The following is an 18636-nucleotide window of genomic DNA, read 5'->3' on the forward strand; positions in this document are numbered from 1 at the left end:
ACCCCTAACCCAGTATCAAAATAATTTTTTTGAAATAAAACAAAGACTCCTCGAAGACCCACTCAGGAAAAGGTGGAGGGGATAGAAGAAAGTAACAACAAAAGGGTAAAAATGATGACTCATATAATGACAGTTGTAATATGAAGAAAAGAAAAAGGTTTCAGGCTAGGTATTGTGAGCTTGAAATATTACCTTAAACTTAAAAATTGACAGTCATAAAAAATAAGCAACAAGGCCAAAATGAGGAACATGTTGACACTACACAGGTAAGGGCCCTAACTCTACTCAATGTAGTGAAGATAAGACTAACCATGAAAGAGATATCAAATGGTTTGATGTATGCACTAACTACAATTAGTGGCAGAACCTCCTAGGCCATGATGGATACAGGGGCAACCCATAACTTCCTTACACCCAAGAAAGCCAACAAATTAGAATTGAAAGTAATTCGTGAAGGCAATTGGATGATGAAGATAGTTAACACAAATGACAATCCCCTAGCAAGTGTTGTTAAATAAACAACAGTAAAAATTGAGTCATGAGAAGGTGGTGTAAACTTTGCAATCACACCTATGGACAATTTTAAGATGGTGTTAAGCATGGATTTACTATAGAGGATCAACTTCATACCTATGCCACAACTAAATACTTTTTGCATCTTGGAAGATAAGTGTACTTACATGATCCCAATTGAATTTAGAGGGAAAGAGTCAGGGGTCTTGGTAGCAATACAACTAGCCAAAAGTTTCATGAAGGGAGATACCACTTATTTGGTGATAATAAAAAAATGACCTTGGAAAGGAGCCAATGGAGGCCCTACCCCCAACAATTGATGGTGTGCTGGAAAAGACATTGTAACGACCATTATTAGGTCTGATTATATTAATATGGGAAATGAATATTTAATTAAGGGGATCATGACTTTGAGACATTATATGTGTTATTTTTAGGTAATGTGACCAAAGTAGAGGGGATGTGAAAAAATCAAAGGTTTGAGTTTAATGAAAGTGGGACCCACGACTTTGCAAAGAATGTAAATAAACATTTTATGAAAATTGTGGAGTTTGATTTATGTTTTAACTTTTATTTGAAAGTAAATAATTTCCATTTATGTTATTTTTCAATAAGGGCATTTTGGTAATTGTGGGAGTGTATGGATATATATATATATATATATGTTAGAAGAAGAAATTAGAAGGCAAAAAAATGGGAGAGAAGAGAGGAAGCGATCGAGAGAGCAAGGAGGGGAGGCTAGGGCTTAATTTCCTCTCCATTTTTCTTTGCTTTTGATGCTTCAAGGAAGGTTTGAGCAAGTTAAGAGTAGTTTCATCTTCTTCTCCTCCTTCTTTTGTCTTAGTTTCTTGGCTATGGAGGTGTGGAGGTTGTGGTGGTTCCTCCAAGCAAGGTTTTCAAGAGGTTTGGGAAAGGCAAGTTCTCATCGACTCCTCTTCAAAATCTTTAAATCATGATATTTTGAGGATTATTTGTGAAAGAAGAGAACCCCCATGATTTTTATGCTTTTGGTTGAGATCTATGTAAAGATCTTTGTAAATCTCCCTAAATTCTTGAATGTGATGGTTGGAATTATTTTGTGACTTCAATAGGGTTTGTTCCACCCTATATTTGTTTTGGAATGGTATATTTTTGGGTTTAGATTTGTGTGTTGGGAGAGTTGGAGGGGTTTGGGGGTGTGTTGTTCGTCATTTTTGGGTTCTGGGGGTTCAAGAGTCGACTGGTGGGGTCTGGGAGTCGACTCCCCAAGGTTTGCTCTGGGTTAGGTCACCTGAGGCGATGTTAGAGTCGACTGCCTGGTGTCGAAAGTCGACTCCCGCGGTAGACTACATTGCGTACTCTATATTATTTTGGTCATAACTTTTTGTATAGATATCCGATTGACAAACCGTTTGAAGCGTTATAAAATAGACTCGATAGGCTTAGATTTGATATATTATGGGTATTATTTGGATAATATTTTAAGGGTATCCTTAGGGTTTAAAGTTATACCTATCAGGATTGGGAGCCAATCCACGTTCTGTGGCATTACTTGGTTCGAGTTTTGGGGTCTTGTGAATAGCTATTATGAGATATGGTTGAGATTCATATTTGGAGCACATTTCATGCACTAATGGCCTTGAGTGACAATGAGCATTCCTTGACATTTCCCTGCTTGAGGTTTGGGTTGAGTGGAAATTATTATGGGATTCACGATTGATATGCATACTTTGGGGCATGGTTCCGTACATTTTCATGTATATGTTAAGTGAATAAGGGAGCCAAGGCATTGGGTGGAGCAAATTGGCCTTAAGGGTGTATGCCATGGGTAGGCATGACACTAGGAGTTGAGCTATTTGGCCCCAATGACCTCGTGGCTTATGATGAGAATTTGACCTTGGGTGGAGCTAGTTGGCCTCAGGTGTTAACCTAGAGTTGAGCTATCTGGCCCCAAATGTCAATCGATAAGTGTATAAACCTTAAGTGGAGCTGATCGGCCTTAGGCATTGCCTTGTGAGTGGAGCTGTCTGTCCCCGAGCATCTGATATTATTGGATATATATAGAGTCAGGGTAGGGATGTGTGTATGCATCATCTCTTATTATTGAGTTTGTGTGCCTGGTATGGTTGGGTTAGTGTTTCACCTTTTGGTAGGTGTACCTTTTTATGGACATTACGACCTACTTCTATTGGGTTATATTTCTTTTGTGGCTTATTCTTATTGATCATGATTTCAATATCTCATTGTTATACTTGCTGGGCCTTGTGGCTCATTCTCTTCTTTCACCCCATTCCAGGTAAATATAAAGCTATAGCCGAGGACGTGTCTAGCAAGGGTGGAACTTCAGTCCTTATTGTGTACAGAGCTCACCTAAAGAAAAGTTCTAGGAGTTTGTTATTTATATTTTGAGAGTTAGGTAGACTTTTGTACATTGAGAGCTTATGTATGTTTTGTAGGTCAGACATGATGTGTTGTATTCAAGGAAAGCTTGTCTATTATGTAACTTTTGTCTTGGATGGATGTACATGTCTGATTATGTAAGTGAAAATGGATGGTTTTGTTTCTAGTTGCTTTTGAATCATTACCGTTGATGATCCTCTCACGGATCCTCTATGCTAGCGGGGGCTCCGGGAGGTGGGCCGTCACATACATAACTTAACCTAAGCTGTAACAGAGACTTCCACCTAGGAAAGAAGTGAACCATTAGATTAAACTCATCCTAGGTCTAACATCACCTATTATGGAGGAACTATGGAGACAATTGGATGGGTTATTAAAGGTAGGACACATTAAGCTATCCAAAATACTTTTTGGAGTGTCATTGCTTTTTCAAAAGAAGAATGATGGATCCTTGTGGCTCTACATTGACTACTAGGATCTAAATAATGTGGCAATGAGGAATAAGTACCTTATCCCCCCCCCCCAATTGATGATATGTTTAATAGGTTAAGAAAGGTACAAAACTTCACGAAAATGAATCTCCAATTCGATTATCTTCAAGTTTGAATCGCAAAAGGAGATGAACATAAGACAACTTGTGTCACCAAATACGAAGCGTTTAAGTGGCGAGTCATGTTGTTCGAGCTAACTAATACCCCAACCACAATTTGCACCTTGATGAATTGAATTTTCCATATGTACTTTGTTTTTCACAACTATGTCAGGTGGCATTTGAAGGACTAAAAAAGGCAGTATCAGATGGACCCATTTTCACCCTTCCTGACTATGATCAATCATTTAAGGTGTAAACAATGCCTCAGATTTCGCCACAGATGACACGTTAATGCAAAATGACCACCTTATTGCCTATGAGAGTAAAAAGTTATATAAGATAGAATGAAGGTATACGATGTAAGAAAAAGATATGACTGCAGTGTTACATTGTCTGTGAATATAGAGACACTATCTGTAAGGATCACATTTTAGGATCCTCAAAGATAATGTCACCAACTACTTCCAGTCGCAAAAGAAGTTAGCTCCTAAGCAAGTATGGTGGCAAGATTTATTGGTTAGTTCAACTATGACTTGGAGTACAAGCTAGGGTGCACCAATGTGGTGGTAGATGCACTAAAGTAGAAAGACAAAGCTAACCCTAGATAGTTTGGTACAAGGGGAGATGTTAGCCTAGATCTAAGATGGGATGACCCACGACTAAGTAGCTACTTGGATTATGGAGTTGGCTTAACAAAAGAAACTTAACAATTTTGGTTAGAGAATAGGATGCTCTACACTAAAAGCTAACAGGTTTATGTTACAAAGTGGGGAAAACCTATAGTAAAACCTCATCAAATAATATCACAACACCCATAGGTCATCCATTCGAGTAAAAAAAGGATAAAAGCATTTCTTGAGAATCTTTTTATATTGGCTATAACCAGGGGATGAGGTAGAAGTGTACGTGAAGATGTCAGCAAGACAAGTTAGGATACTGGTTCCTTGGAGGATTATTAAAGCTACTTTCTATCCCAAAGCAACCATGGGAAAGTGTCTCATTGGATTTCATCTTGGAAACGCCCAAGGTGGATAAATATGGAGGTATACTCGTTATAATAGATCAGTTATCAAAGTATAACACTTTTATCCCAACGCTACCTAATTGTAATGCAGAAGACAAAACCCAATTAGTTTATCATCATGTGGTTAAATATTGGAACCTTCAAAGATGATTATCACTTGTAAAGATTCTAAATTTACTGGACGGTTATAAACCAAGATTTTTAAGCTCTTATCACGACCCTAAAGGGGTACAGGGGATATAATTATAATTGGTTACTATTAAATATATTGTTGTACTTAGTGGTTAAGGTTTTGGCAGCTTGTACTCTTTCACTTCCTTTCGTTCTTGGATCGATCACCATCTTCATCGTCGAGGATCACTGACTCTGATACTAGAATGACAAGTCTTGGATTTGAGACTTAAGCCAATTCTGAAATTATATAAATAGAAGAGAGATTTGAATAGAGAGAGAGAGAGAGAGAGAGAGAGAGAGAGAATTTGAAAGAAGAAAGGATATTTGAGTGAAGAAAAGAGAAGAAAAAGAAGTTTGGAGGGAAAGAATTAGTGTTTTCTCTCACATCATTCCCATCCTCTTACACATGACCCATTTATAGGCACATCTTCAATTATAACTTCTTAACGAAAGAGTATAAGTTGCCTAAGCCTCAACCGCTAAGTACAACAGTTTATTTAATGGCAACCAGTTACAATTATACTCTTTATATCCCCTTAAGGTCATGACAACTCTTTATCTTGGACTTACACTTGTCCACCATCTTTCACCCTCACATAAATGGTTAAATAGGGCTCATGAATGTCCTACTAAAGTGTTATCTATGACATTTTTTCAATGCCAATCAAGACAACTAAACTTGATTGTTAGATGTGGCACAATTTTCTTACAACTTGTAGTGTAGTGAATCTAGATAATGACTCTCTTTGAGATTGCCACTGACCAACAACCCTAGACTTCAACCATAGTAGAGGTGCAATACAAAAGAGGTAGGCCATGAGGGTGAAGCATGGCGACTTTCTAATAGGAAAAAGGTAGACAAAACATGAGCCTATCTTGTTAAGGCTGCCAAGAAGATGAAGAAGTTAACAAATAAAAAAAAATAAAATAAGAAGGTGCATTCCAAATAGTTAAGTTGTAGATAGTTAAAGTAATCTCTTTATAGTTCAAAGGTTTCAAGAAGTTGAATAAAGGGCCAATTAGAAAGTACAATAGACCATTCTTGATGTTGGCAAAGGTGGGCAAGGTTTCCTACCACTGGCCTTACCACATTTCTTGAGGATCCATCTAGTGTTCTTCATTTGCTTACTGAAACCCTACCATGTGGATAAGGGAAAAGCTAGGAGATCCATTTCACAAAGGGCCAATCCGATGGTAACCACATTTTATGATAAGGAGGCAACGACAATCTTGGTAGAGTGGGTGGTACAATAGAGTGGAATGCCATGGTGAATGGAGCTCTTAATACTGTGAAAAAGGTTTCTTGAGACAATGGTTTGTTAGAAAGTTGAGGAAGACTTATGGTAGTTCATGGATCTAATACAAGGGTATTAGCAAGTAATGAGGCCATTACCTCATTAGGTGGGGAATGATGTTTCACATTGCTATAATAAAGACTCTAACATTTTCATTAGGTAACAAAGGCTCCCCTACTCAAACAATATGTGGTGATAAAAAGGAATTTCAAAAATGATCTTATTAAATGGGACACGAAAGGGTCATGACTAAGACCCATCAAAAACATGGTTGGATGTGTTGCATGGATGCAGGCTACAAGGTAAGTGGAGGAGACAAGGCAAATGGCATGACAAGATTTGATAGCACCCTCAAAATATCTTTCACATGAAAAGAAGTGATTGGGGGACATTCTTGTCTTTTGTACATAAGATTAAGGGTAATTCTATCCCCAGCCCGACAAATTACTCTCTACAGCCCACCCCATGCAAAATTCTATCAAAATTTTAAAATTCCCATTTTAACCCCGCCCACTACCTCCTCCGACCATCTCGACCGCCGCCTCACCTCTCTCTTTTCCTCCCACACTATATACACACATACACATAGAGAGAGACAGAGACAGAGAGTGGGTCGGTTGCCATGGCCGACCCACACACACACATATACCATATATATATATACACACACACATATATATATATATAGAGAGAGAGAGAAAGAGAGTGGGTTGGCCATGGCCGACCCACACACACACATTTATATATATATATATACACACTCACACACACACACACACACACACATATATATATACACACACACACACACGCATGCTCAATCCTCCGCACCTCGCGGTGCGGAGGTTTCAGAATCCTCCGCACCGCGAGGTGCGGAGGTTTGAGTCCAGGCCGCGGCCATGCGTGTGTGTGTATATATGTGTGTGTGTGTGTATAAATATGTGTATATATATACACACACACACAGTGGGTCAGCCATGGCCGACCCACACACACACACACTCTCTCTCTCTCCACGAGGTGGGTGGGCTTCCATGGCCGTGGCCGCGGCTGCCACGGCCATGAAATCGTGTGTGTGTATATATATATATATGTGTGTGTGTGTGTGTATATATATATATGGTGTATGTGTTTGTGTGTATATGGTGCGGGAGAAAAAGAGAGAGCTGAGGCTGTGGTCGGAGGAGACAATGGGTTGGGGTTAAAATGGGAATTTAAAAATTAATGCATAATTTTGCATGGAGTGGGTTGTGAAGAGTAATTTGTCGGACTGCCAATAGAATTTTCCTAAGATTAAATGCTATAAATAAGGGTGTTCCTTTCAATTGTAATTCATTTTGTTCATCCTCAATTTTCTAAATAAGAATTTTGAGTTCATTTCCAATTTTTTCTTTTGTTTCTTTATTGGTTCCTATGGTATGCAATTTCAGACTGACTTATCCATCACTAGGTAGGTGATTGTGAACTAATATCGCACGACAAAGGCACGAGTTCCACAATTGTCACAAATGATGTCACTAGGCATTTTTGGACAATTCAATTAATATAGTAAAAGAATAGATATTTTTATAAAATATAAAATTATTCTTTAAAATTTTTCCTTGCATCTTAATGTGAATATTTATAATTTTTCTTTTTAATAAAAAAGGAAATCATAGGCTTAGATAGTAATGGAATTCCTGGATATGCATTTATCCTTAGGTTAGCAATTCGGGAACAGCTTGCTAATCTTGATCGTCTGAACCTTTATTTGACTTCTCCAAATAGATGTTAAATTTATAAGAAAGCTGTAAAGCATCATAGTCGTTTATTTTTTGACTGTTCGTGTTCTTGTTAGGTGTTATCCTTTTTTCGTCATTACAAAAAATTTAGATGGCTTGTACGTAGATGGGAAATAAGAATTCTATGGACAGCTTCAAGATGGTATGGTAAAGGTCTTTGGTAATAGTTTATTTTCTTTGGTGGGAGCATATCATACCACTCAATGCTTCTATAATCAAGAGTGTTTGGTGTCCTAGTTGATACATCTGATTCAATATGCTATCTGAATTCGATTGTCTATTTTATTTTTTCCTCAAATATTATAGAATTAGGCTTTGCGACATTATTGACGGCTTTCTCCATCATGATTTTTTCTTATGGTTATACTATGAGGTGTGTCTCTTTATGTTGGTTATTTGGTTTTTGAAGTTTTGTTCTTGATTTTGTTTTCTTTATGATACACAACTATTGAGATTTTTTTTTAATACAATCTTATTTAAAAAAAAAAAAAAAAAAGTGAGATATGACCCAACAAAGGTTGAAGAACGAAATTGCAGCCTAATTCTAAGTACAGAAAGATCCATTATTAATAGATCTTTCAATATCTATGTCAACAAGGTCAAAGAACGAGACACCCTATATAATCCCACCTCATGTTAGAAAGAGAATTCAGGGTTAGAGGTTTGGGGTCTTAAATTTTATATTTTAAATTCTAAATAAAAATGATCTTTTAATCTTATTTTTTTTTATATAAAATATAAGTGATTGATCGTCGTATTTAAACATATGATTTAAACACAAAAAGAACAATGATATTACTATTGATGGCCAACGAAAAATCACCTTGAATAATAAAATGCCAAATTAAATTTACAAAACCTAATTTTATGAGAGAAATGAGAGTGGGAGAATGCTCATTCTATGCATAAGAATTCCTTACACAAAGATTAACCCTTTTGTTCTGAGAAAAATAAAAATAAAACTATAAGGCCCAAAACTAAGCCCTAAATCCGTAAAAACGGGTCCAATATAACGAGGCCCATATCTACAATATAGTTCAAACTCATATAGGGTTTAATTTGTCCTATTAAGGCCCAAAACTACTTGCATGGAAATTACACTACAACTTTTTGCATTATCCCTTAGGCCAATATCTGGCTGTGGAGTTGCAATTTTTTTTTTTAATTTTTATTATTCAAATTTTATAATAATTATGTATTAAGTAAATTTATTAAATATGTATAATAATTCCTAAATTATGCCTATTAAATGGGCGTATAAATCTATATGAATAAATTAAAATTATAATTATAATAATAAAAGAAGCATCTATAACTTCTTATCACCCATTTAATTTTTTGATAAAAATTAATAATTTTCCTTTGATTACAAGTTGGCAGCTTAACTTGTCACTGGAAAAACTTGGTTATGGTTAGGACTAAGTCCAACTTAACCTGCCCATATAACATTTTATTCTTCCAATTCAGTCAGATTAAATCTTTATTTATAAATTTTGTTAATGTTTTATTAATAAAAATCAACATAACATGATGATATAAGATTAAAATATGTTACAATCTCAATTAGTCCCCTGTTACGGTTAGAATACTGGAGTTAGAGGTGTTTGGGTTATCTTAAATTATTGAAACTTATAACCTTTGGAATTTTTTATTTTAAGAAGGACATTTTAGTCTTTGATTTTGTTAATTATAGTTTTCCGATATGACTTATAAAATAGGTAGCTTATAAACTCTTCTTCTAATTTAGTCAAACTTATATAAATTTACAAAATTCTTTCTAGCTAACATAAACGGAGAGCCAAACACGGCAAAAGTTATCTAATTTAAATAATAATAATAATAATAACTTAAACAAATGTGGATGTGGACTCGATAAGAGTAGGATGGGAGTGTGAAATAATTTTCTTTGGCTGTAAATTACTATAGTTTGTGTGGGTTTGTGTTTTCTAATGATGTCTAAGACCATGATGATGGTTTGAGTTAACTTCATAGATTTCGGCCCGACATTGAAATGACGGTTCAAACACTTTTATTGACAGTTCAAATAGAAGTCGGGCCATAAATCCTTAACCCTCCTTTTGGAGGAGAAATAGGCCCGACCTATTTGCTCAAGGGAGGGAGAAAGCTCAAGCCCATTACCCTTTAGTCCATTTCTCTCTCTTGTGCCCTGGACCCTTAATATAAAAGAGATTCTTTCCCCTTTTGTGCCCTATGTGTGGTAGCCAATTATGTTCTCTCTCTTGTTCCCTTTCTTGGCCGATTCTCCTTTCCATTGATGGTCGATCCTCTTGGGATTCTTTTTTTTCTCTGTCAGATGCTTCTTTCCTTGTTGAGTGTCACACTTTTCTTGTGCGTTGTGGTTGTTCATCAATAGCGTTTGCAATGCCTATTTAGTCCGAGTTGTTGTCTTCTCTTGGAGGTAAGTTTTTTAGCCATTATGGAACCTATATCTTCGTAATTACTCTTTGTTCTTTAGTGAATCCTACTGTGTGTGGAAGCTTGTGTGGCTTGGGTGAGAGGTGTTGATCGGCCGAGAGATTTGGGGGGTTTGAGGGCTTCGGTTCTTGGGGGTTTTTTGGGCTCCTTTGTGGCTTGGTGTCCCTATTCGTTGGTTGTTGCCTAAGTGGTGATTGAACAAGCCAAGATCTAAGTCTTGAAATAGTTTTTGTGACTGCCATTGTGACCGAAATAGGGAGTTTCTCTTTATGTTCTTCATGTTCTTAGTTTTCGTTAAATCTGATTTGGTTTGATTGCATTAACCCCTACTATTTTGCAGAGATTTTCCACAACAATTCAGAATTTTTATTATTATCAGAGTATAGTTTGAAGTTTATGACAGTAAGTACATCATGAATTTGAGTTATTCAAACTTTTAAACAATATCTATTCAAAAATTCAAAAATGATAATCGGAGCCTACTCCATTGGGTACTCGTAGAACTCACTACATGCACATGAACAAATTTAGATGAGAGGCATGTTTAGGGTGATATATTAAATTATATATTTATAATTTAAGAATAAAAAAATAATAAAAAGCCTAATACCCTTCTACCCAAATCCACGTTTAATCACATTATCAAATTGAAATCGGAATCCAAAAACCATTCACTTGTTCAATCTAAACTTTAAATCAACAAATCTTTATTCTACATGTTATGAAACTTTTGTTACATTTTTGTTTGGACACTGCGGGTGTTAATGTCCGGTAGAGTGAATTTTTCACCCATTATACTCACCAATATAGTTTAATAAATAGGATCAAAAATTATTTTTTTATTTAAATAAATTACATGAAACACCCTTGAAATTTGACAAAAACATAAACATCCTTAGACCTTCCTTACTACTAATTTGTTGCATGAATTAACTATTTTACCCTCATTTTTAAACCCTCTCTTTCTCTTATCATATGGTGATTTAGGATCTGATAATTAGAAATGAATGTGGAACAACTTCCTTGATTATGGTGTGAAGTTCAACTACAACATTGTCAATTATTCTTTGAAGATGAGGAACAAATCTCTTCTTTTTTAAAAAATTCACTTCAATCAACAAGAACGAATCTGATATGAGATTCATTTTTAACAAATTCTCTCTCTTGTAGAGAAGGGTTCTCTACAAATCGAATTGCACTGAGACTTGATCGAACTCTACAATAAAGAAAGAGATGAGAGGGGGTTGGGAGGGGGGGGGGGGGGGGGGGGGTGAGGGACTTCACAATGGCAACCGTGATGTTTATCCGAGACAATAGTCAGAAATGTAAAAACTCCTATAGCCATCGGGGTTACTCTTTGACAAGAATTGACCTAGTTCTTATCCAAAGATGAACCCAAATCTGACCTCATTCCTCTTCAAAGAGACGTCCCATTTGAAAGTGGGGTTTCAGTGTTCCCCTATCTTGCTGTCTCTCAACCTATTGAAAGTGGGGTTTCAATGTTAATAGACCATGGCAACTAGCAACGCTTATGTTTCTTTTTCGGTTAGTGATTATAGAAAGAGGGGTTGATCCAAGCACGTGTACCCTTTTTGTTTTGATTGCTTTTATTTTTGTGTAATGAATTGAGTTAAATTAAAAAGTAGCATAAAAAGTTAAATATTACTTAAAACTTTGAAAAATATTTTTCAAATCTTTTTTCGGTATGAAATTTTTTGGATACCTATTTACCCAACAGGGACATGAAATTAAATAAAATACCTAACAAAGATGAAGGCACGGACCAAGACCATAATGGGAATGGGCACACTGGGAAAGAATTTTCTGTCCAAATCGTCCCCATTGCCATTTCTACCCTCATGCAAGGACGCCCATGCGCCCGAGAACCCAATGGCCCATCAAAGAGGAATAAGAAACCCACCCTAATTTGCTGAGTCGGCTGTGAACTACACGCCGTTCTCTTTGGTTTCCACGCGAAAATGATTCTCGATCTATCAAATGCTCCCTAACTTGCATCCAAGACGTTGCCAGAGGAAAATTAAACCATACATAAGAAGCTGAAAATCCGCAGGAAATATAATGAGAAAGCCTCTAACTTAAAGTTCAAGCATGCCGCAGGAACCATGTGGACAAGCTGGAGCCAGTTGCTGTCCCGGCCAACCCCACATCGATAGTTCCAAAAAATAAGTGTCATTTGAGTATGTGTTTGTCCTATAACCTAACAACCACATTCAATTAGCCTTTCGGATCAAAGCAGTACCAGTTATATGGCCGCAGAAACACTCAAGCAAACGCTAAATTTCAAGAATAATTAAGCTCAAACATGCAGCATTGATGCCAGTATTTTGCAAACAATGCATATTAAGAATAAAATTATGTCTAGAAAGAGGCAAACCACATGGTGGGTCACTTAAGTTGCAGTATTCCCAGGTAATGGGTCTTAGAAATTCTACAATTACATAGATCAACCCACATAATTAACGATTACAGAACTTGGAATTACAACGAAATTAAGTAAAACACGGACAATAATTTGAGGCATTTACCCATGATATCTGCTGTCCAGTCCCAACACCCAACTACTCAACCCTTCAACAATAGTCCCCCTGATGTACTTTTGCACATTGCTTGATGCCAGCAGAATTGTGTGTAAATGCTAGCTAGTCCCTGTTCAGGCATTTTTCCACTGCCCAAGGAGCTGCACAAAGGAACGAAGTTCCTTCTGTTAATGTGGAGTTGCCATCCAGCTTACAAATGCACAGAGCAAACATAAAACAAGCATGCTTAAAACAATTTAGAAACAAGCAGCCCAGCACCAGATGCCCGTCAAGATATTCTTAACATGCAGAAAGTGACCTTCCTGACTATGTTTGTCAAGCTGAATTTAGGCCTAACATATATTAGCAATGCATCACATAGAACGAAGAGGGGCAATTTTGAAGGCTGATCTGTCAAATATTAGAAAGTTACTGCTTGAAAATGAAATGAAAACAAAATACTTCTAAACAAGTTAAGAGTGATGGCCAGCCTGCCTGCTTATTTGCTTTCCTGCAATTATATTTTCCTGGTTGATATGAAATCAAACAAGCCCTTCCTCAAAAAAAAAAAAAAAATTCCCAGTTTTGGGACAAACAAAAATCATCTAGAAAATATCATATTTCCATGTTCAACGCCTTTTAGCCCACTGCATGTATCAAAGTGTGAAAGTTTTTTATTGCAAACAGATATAGGAGTTAACAAAACCATTCCAAACTCCAAACCTGCGCACAAAGAGAATGGATCTACATGCAGATGTCAACCCAAAACCTATGCGATGAGATCCTCATATTGTCTGCGATGGAGTAGTATTACAATATTATAACACTATTTGACAGCATAAGAGCCAACTCCAAGAGTCACAAGGTGCATGTAAACCCTGAATATGAGGTTGAGATTATCTTGAATTTAGAGTTAGATGGCAACCCTAGATATGATTGAGATAGAATTGGCATACCAAATCGAATGAGTTTTGGATTTAAAACCTATTTTGTTCTCTCTATAAATAGAGTTGCATATCTGATTATCGGATTGCAGTGAGAGGTGTACCAATTAGGTGCAGGTGAGAATGTGAGTATGGATGTATTGGGATTTTGCAGTTCAGTGTAAGATCTCTCTCTCTCTTGTAAACTCGTTATTCACATAGTAAATTTTGGGTGTGAACCCCAAGGGATAGTTGGGTTGATGCCAAGGTGGAAAAAACAGGAAGCTGATCCAGCTTTGAATCATGGGAGCACCAGCTTGCACACTAATTCTTGGGGCCATGACCCTCAGCACCCTTTGGGTAAAGTCATGGAGCCTTACCTGTTTCATGTTGTACTGTCAATGTGCATGGATCCAGGAGGAGGGGGCGGTAATTTGGACCCAAAACCCCCTTCATTATCAAGGGAGAAAAAAAAAAGAGCATGACAGAATTAGTTTCCGTGTTTCTGTATTCCCTAGCAAATGATATATACATATAGTACATCTACAATATATTTGGAATCAATCCAAATATTCATAGACAAGCTATTAGGGTCCCATGCAAATAGGTCGTCCTTGTTAGGTCAAGTCTATAGAGGATTGTGTTACAAATTTTATTTCTATCATAACTGGGCTACCATCAATTGTTCCAAGTTTGGGAAGATAGTCAGTCCAAGTACAATTTCATTCAGATATGAATAATACTATTTGATAATGATCCAAGATTTGATTAAACCATCACACTTGTATTAAAGATGTAGATAGACGACAAGCGTAGGCCACAACAGTGAAATTATTTGGCTAGTCCTATTGACATTGTCACATTCGGGTGAGAGGGGAAGATCTGATCTACTTCATTGCTTTACAGATCTCATACAGATTACTCAGATCATCAATTGCAACAATGGTTACTTCTGGTACGCAATTATTCATGATTATTGTTGGCGTTCTAAAATTCATGTGTAATCATTACAGTTTATTTATTTTACAGATTGAACTGCCCTCAATAGGTAATCTACTTTCATTGTGCTTGCCCATGGCACTCTGCTTTAAATCCAACCAAAAATCTTGCACTCTGGTTTACAGATTGAACTGTTCATATTGACAGGACTACATGTGTGCAGTTGCTCTATTTTATTTTTTCACAAGGATGCATTAAAAGCAATTTGTATTTGTAATAGAAAAAAGTTGCAATAGCTCTAAGATAAACAAATTTACAGCCAGGTAAACGCACCTAGGCCAATAGCATCAGAACTCTTCATGATCCTCAGTCTCTTGCAAGTATCAATAAACATCCTGTTATAGGTCCAAACATAAATTAGACTCCAAGCACAAAATGCAAATTGGCAACATATTCAGGGAACAATTAACTTTATATTGAATTTATCAATACATAAAAGATTGATGCCAAAGAAGTGATCAGAGAGGGAAAAAAGGAGTTACATAAAAAATTTCGTTATCAACTACAGTTCCTTTAGCTTGGGTGGAAAGCAATGTTGGGCCCAAATTTCTAGTGCACATAGATGAGGAAGTAATTATTGGGATAATGGAAGTGGTCTCTCCAGCTTATTCCCCGTCAGATGGCATCCCAAAAGTAGGCTAGAAAACCTTTTCTTCTATCATTGAGGAAATGGAGAGCAGGGATAACAAATTACTTATATATATTCACGGTACTGGCAAGGATTCTTAATCCTTTGCCAGAACATAACCACTGAAGAGCTTATACCTGTGATAACTGCAGGCATGATACCTGTCTACAATTCAAAACTAGTCTCAAAAGTTACTATAAATCTTGATAATCATTTCTTAAAAAAAAAGTTGCACAAACCACAGGTAACCTTGAAAATGTTTGTTGAACACATCTCAACACATAAAAACGCTAGTTAAAGTATATTGGAAACACTATTTCTCTTGTTTCAAATCAATCTTTTGGGCCAATTGTTGATCCATCTTTCTGGCCAGTGGTTCTTTTCTCAACTCTCTCAAGCACATGCTCCCTCATTATGTTTGTTATTTTGAACCAAGTTCTGTGTATTTTTATTCAACTCAATCAACTTCAGTTTGTGTGTTTCCTTGCTTGCCTCCATCCATATACATTCACTCACCTACTCATATGTTAAAGGGAAATTTTGTTTCCTGGCCAACAAATAAGACCATAACCTTTTGCTAGAATAAGCGAGTTCCCACATATAAGTGCATTAATCAATTATATAAGTGAAGGCTAGTGAACCAGAAAGAACTAAAGGTTATCAGAACACAAGAAGTGGATCATAGCTTACTCCCAGGGGACATCGCCCACAAGCATCCAATCACCATCCTTGTCCTCATAAGTAAGAACATATTCTGATCCATGAAGCAAATCCTTCAGCTTGCTCTCACTCAGCATCTCTCTGCCCGAGGCCCCATGAGATCCACATTGACCTGTTATCATATTGAAACCGCAGTAACTGGATCGATGCAAGCATCTTTAAAGTGCAAAAGTAGATCAACATAAAGCACATCTGCCACGAAAGTTGTGCTAATTGAAACTTTGAAGTAGCTCACCTATGGTAAAACAGCTAAACATCTTCTCAAGAGCAGAAGAGAGCTCCTGATATGCAGAGTAAGTTCTCAAGTCCACCTTCCTGAGATAAGGTGCACCATCCATGCTAACCTTAACAAATAAAGCACCAGGCCCTACTTTTCCTTCTACTTCATCAGTGTTCTTGGATGTTGTGGCCAATGTATTTTTCCGAAATGATCTTATTGGTGGCCAACCAACTACTTGTGCCCTGCCATGATAAAGGATGATCACCCTCAAGATTAAGACCTCTTCGTATGAAACACCTCTTTTTCCAGTAATCTGCAGCACTTACTTGGTAGCAGGTGCACTGCTATTGTTATTTGGGGCATCAGTGTGCTTTTGGCCATTCTCCTTGGCAGCACCAGACATCTCCTGGGATGTATGTTGGGGCTCTTTCATTTTGGTTGGGTGAGTCCCAGAGTTCTCTTTTCCAGAACCAGACTTTATACCCAAGTTTGGAGTAGCTTTAGCTGATAACATAGCATTAACCTCAGAATTAGCAGTAAACTTTCCCTGTGTGATAGAATAGGCATATTAGAGTTTGATATAAAACAGAAAGAATCAATTTCTACAAGGAAAATCAGCAAATTTTCACCTCAATGAATCCATCCATAGCATCTGAGAACCCTCTTTTGTTTCCTGAAACAGCAGTTTTCTGGGATAATGAATAATTGTCATCCTTTGTAGGTTGCAAAGGAAAAAGAGGTTTCTCATCAAGTTTTGTTGAGCTTAGCAGGCAGAATTCTGGACCTCTTTCAGAGGATTGGTATCCAGGAAGCCCAAGTCTCAACTCTGTTGCCCTAAAATTTAAACATCCACTATTGTCTCCGGATGCAGTAGAGATTGTAGAGCTGTCCACGGAAGAGCAATCTGATAATCCCAGATAGTTATGCTCTTTAAGTTCTAACCCATTCCGGCCCATATTGTCCATGGAAGTCGAAGAAGCCAACAAAGTAACATTGCTTCGACCCTCCTCATCAACTCCAAGCAGAGGTGGAGTCATTAGGTATCAAAATCCAACTCTAATTTCTTTTAAATCTGGTTTTAGAATGAAATTTGTATTAGAACTTTAACCATCTGAAGAATTGAATAAGAGGCAAAAGATGGTAAAATCACAAAATCTTCATATACAACCAAACTCAATTATCTTCGGGGATTGGCTGCATGGATAATTTTTCTCCTTTCTGCTATATCAAGGGTTAGTGCATTGAATAATAGCTGGCTATAATAGTTAAACAAACATCCCGTCAAACAAATTCTTTGATAACAAAATTCAAGAGTTTTCCCATAAATAGCAGGAGGGATCATGTATTCTTCTTCCAAAATGATGCAAAAGTAGTAAAAAGCAAAAAGAAGACAAATATATGTGTTCTCGGCTTCTTAAAAGTCTTAGATCCGAAAGACAATAAATTTATGGTAAGGTTTGATAATAACCAAATATTTTCTGTTCCGTAAATTCAGGAAGTGAAAATTAGGAAAAGTAACCAAAAGGTAAAAGAAAAAAAAAAATAACAATATTTAATACACTGAGAAAAAAGATCGCAGTACTCAGTTACATTAACAATTTGATCACACTTCAGGATGTAATCCTACAGACAAACAGCTTTTCATACTAACTTCCAATTAGTACCTTAAATAATGATAAGAACAGCACAGCTAACTTCAGAACAAAGAACAAACTATTTTCGAGCCCGAAGATAAAAAATTACTCCAATCAAACCAATTAAAGGAATAATACATTTAGATATACATATGAATACATTTACATAATACACACAATATGTATATGTGTAGATATACATATGTGCACAGCCTACCTTCTACCTTCCCTTTACGCAAGTTATGCCTCAAAATAAGTCTAAAAGGCAAGCGAAATCAATCGCAGAAAACAGAACAATAAGACAAACTTCGAAAAAGGAAACTAAGTAAAGCTGAATCTCGAATCATACGTAAAGAACTAAAGAACGTAAGCGGACGAACATTCGAGAAAAAATCAATTTCCAGTAGAGAGCAACCGAGCACACTAACACTAGCACGAAAAGTGAGATCAAAGCCAAATATACAAAACTAAAAAATCTAGACAGATAGAGAGACAAATAGAGTGCAGAGAGGATCGAATTTAGGGCAAAGGAGCTATAAACAGCCGGATTCTGAAATGAAACGGAGCCGAAATTCCTGCAAGAGAAGCTGAGAGATGCGAGATTACCTGGAGAGAGAGAGAGAGAGAGAGAGGCAGAGGGAGAGAGAGAGCTAAGGACCCTCCATGAGCAGAAAGTTACAAAAGATTACATGCTGTTGGATGTGAAGCTCGATGCCAATAAAATAACACTTGCGGGGGGAGAAAATTGGATTTTCATAGGAAATTTTGAGAAAGGGAAAGC

General features: G+C 36.8%; 1 protein-coding gene across 1 annotated transcript; it reads right to left on the minus strand.

The window, feature by feature from the left end:
• Positions 1 to 12537: 12537 nt before the first annotated feature.
• LOC127800357 (auxin-responsive protein IAA9-like) lies at positions 12538 to 18636 on the minus strand. Its single transcript, XM_052334930.1, has 7 exons — positions 18462 to 18636; positions 16851 to 17293; positions 16548 to 16768; positions 16237 to 16463; positions 15972 to 16113; positions 14927 to 14988; positions 12538 to 12892 (listed from the first exon to the last, which is right to left on the minus strand). The coding sequence occupies exons 2-7, from the start codon at positions 17256 to 17258 to the stop codon at positions 12855 to 12857; spliced, it is 1098 nt and encodes a 365-aa protein (XP_052190890.1). The 5' UTR covers positions 17259 to 17293; positions 18462 to 18636; the 3' UTR covers positions 12538 to 12854.

This window comes from Diospyros lotus, chromosome 4 (genome assembly GCF_014633365.1).
Source record: "Diospyros lotus cultivar Yz01 chromosome 4, ASM1463336v1, whole genome shotgun sequence".
NCBI classification, from domain to species: Eukaryota; Viridiplantae; Streptophyta; class Magnoliopsida; order Ericales; family Ebenaceae; genus Diospyros; species Diospyros lotus.

Coding starts and splice junctions, on each gene's coding strand:
- LOC127800357 (XM_052334930.1), bottom strand. CDS start 17,258: ATGACTCCACCTCTGCTTGGAGTTGATGAGGAGGGTCGAAGCAATGTT. Junction 16,769..16,850: donor CTATGGATGGATTCATTGAG/GTGAAAATTTGC, acceptor TCTATCACACAG/GGAAAGTTTACTGCTAATTC. Junction 14,989..15,971: donor GTGGGCGATGTCCCCTGGGA/GTAAGCTATGAT, acceptor GACCTATAACAG/GATGTTTATTGATACTTGCA.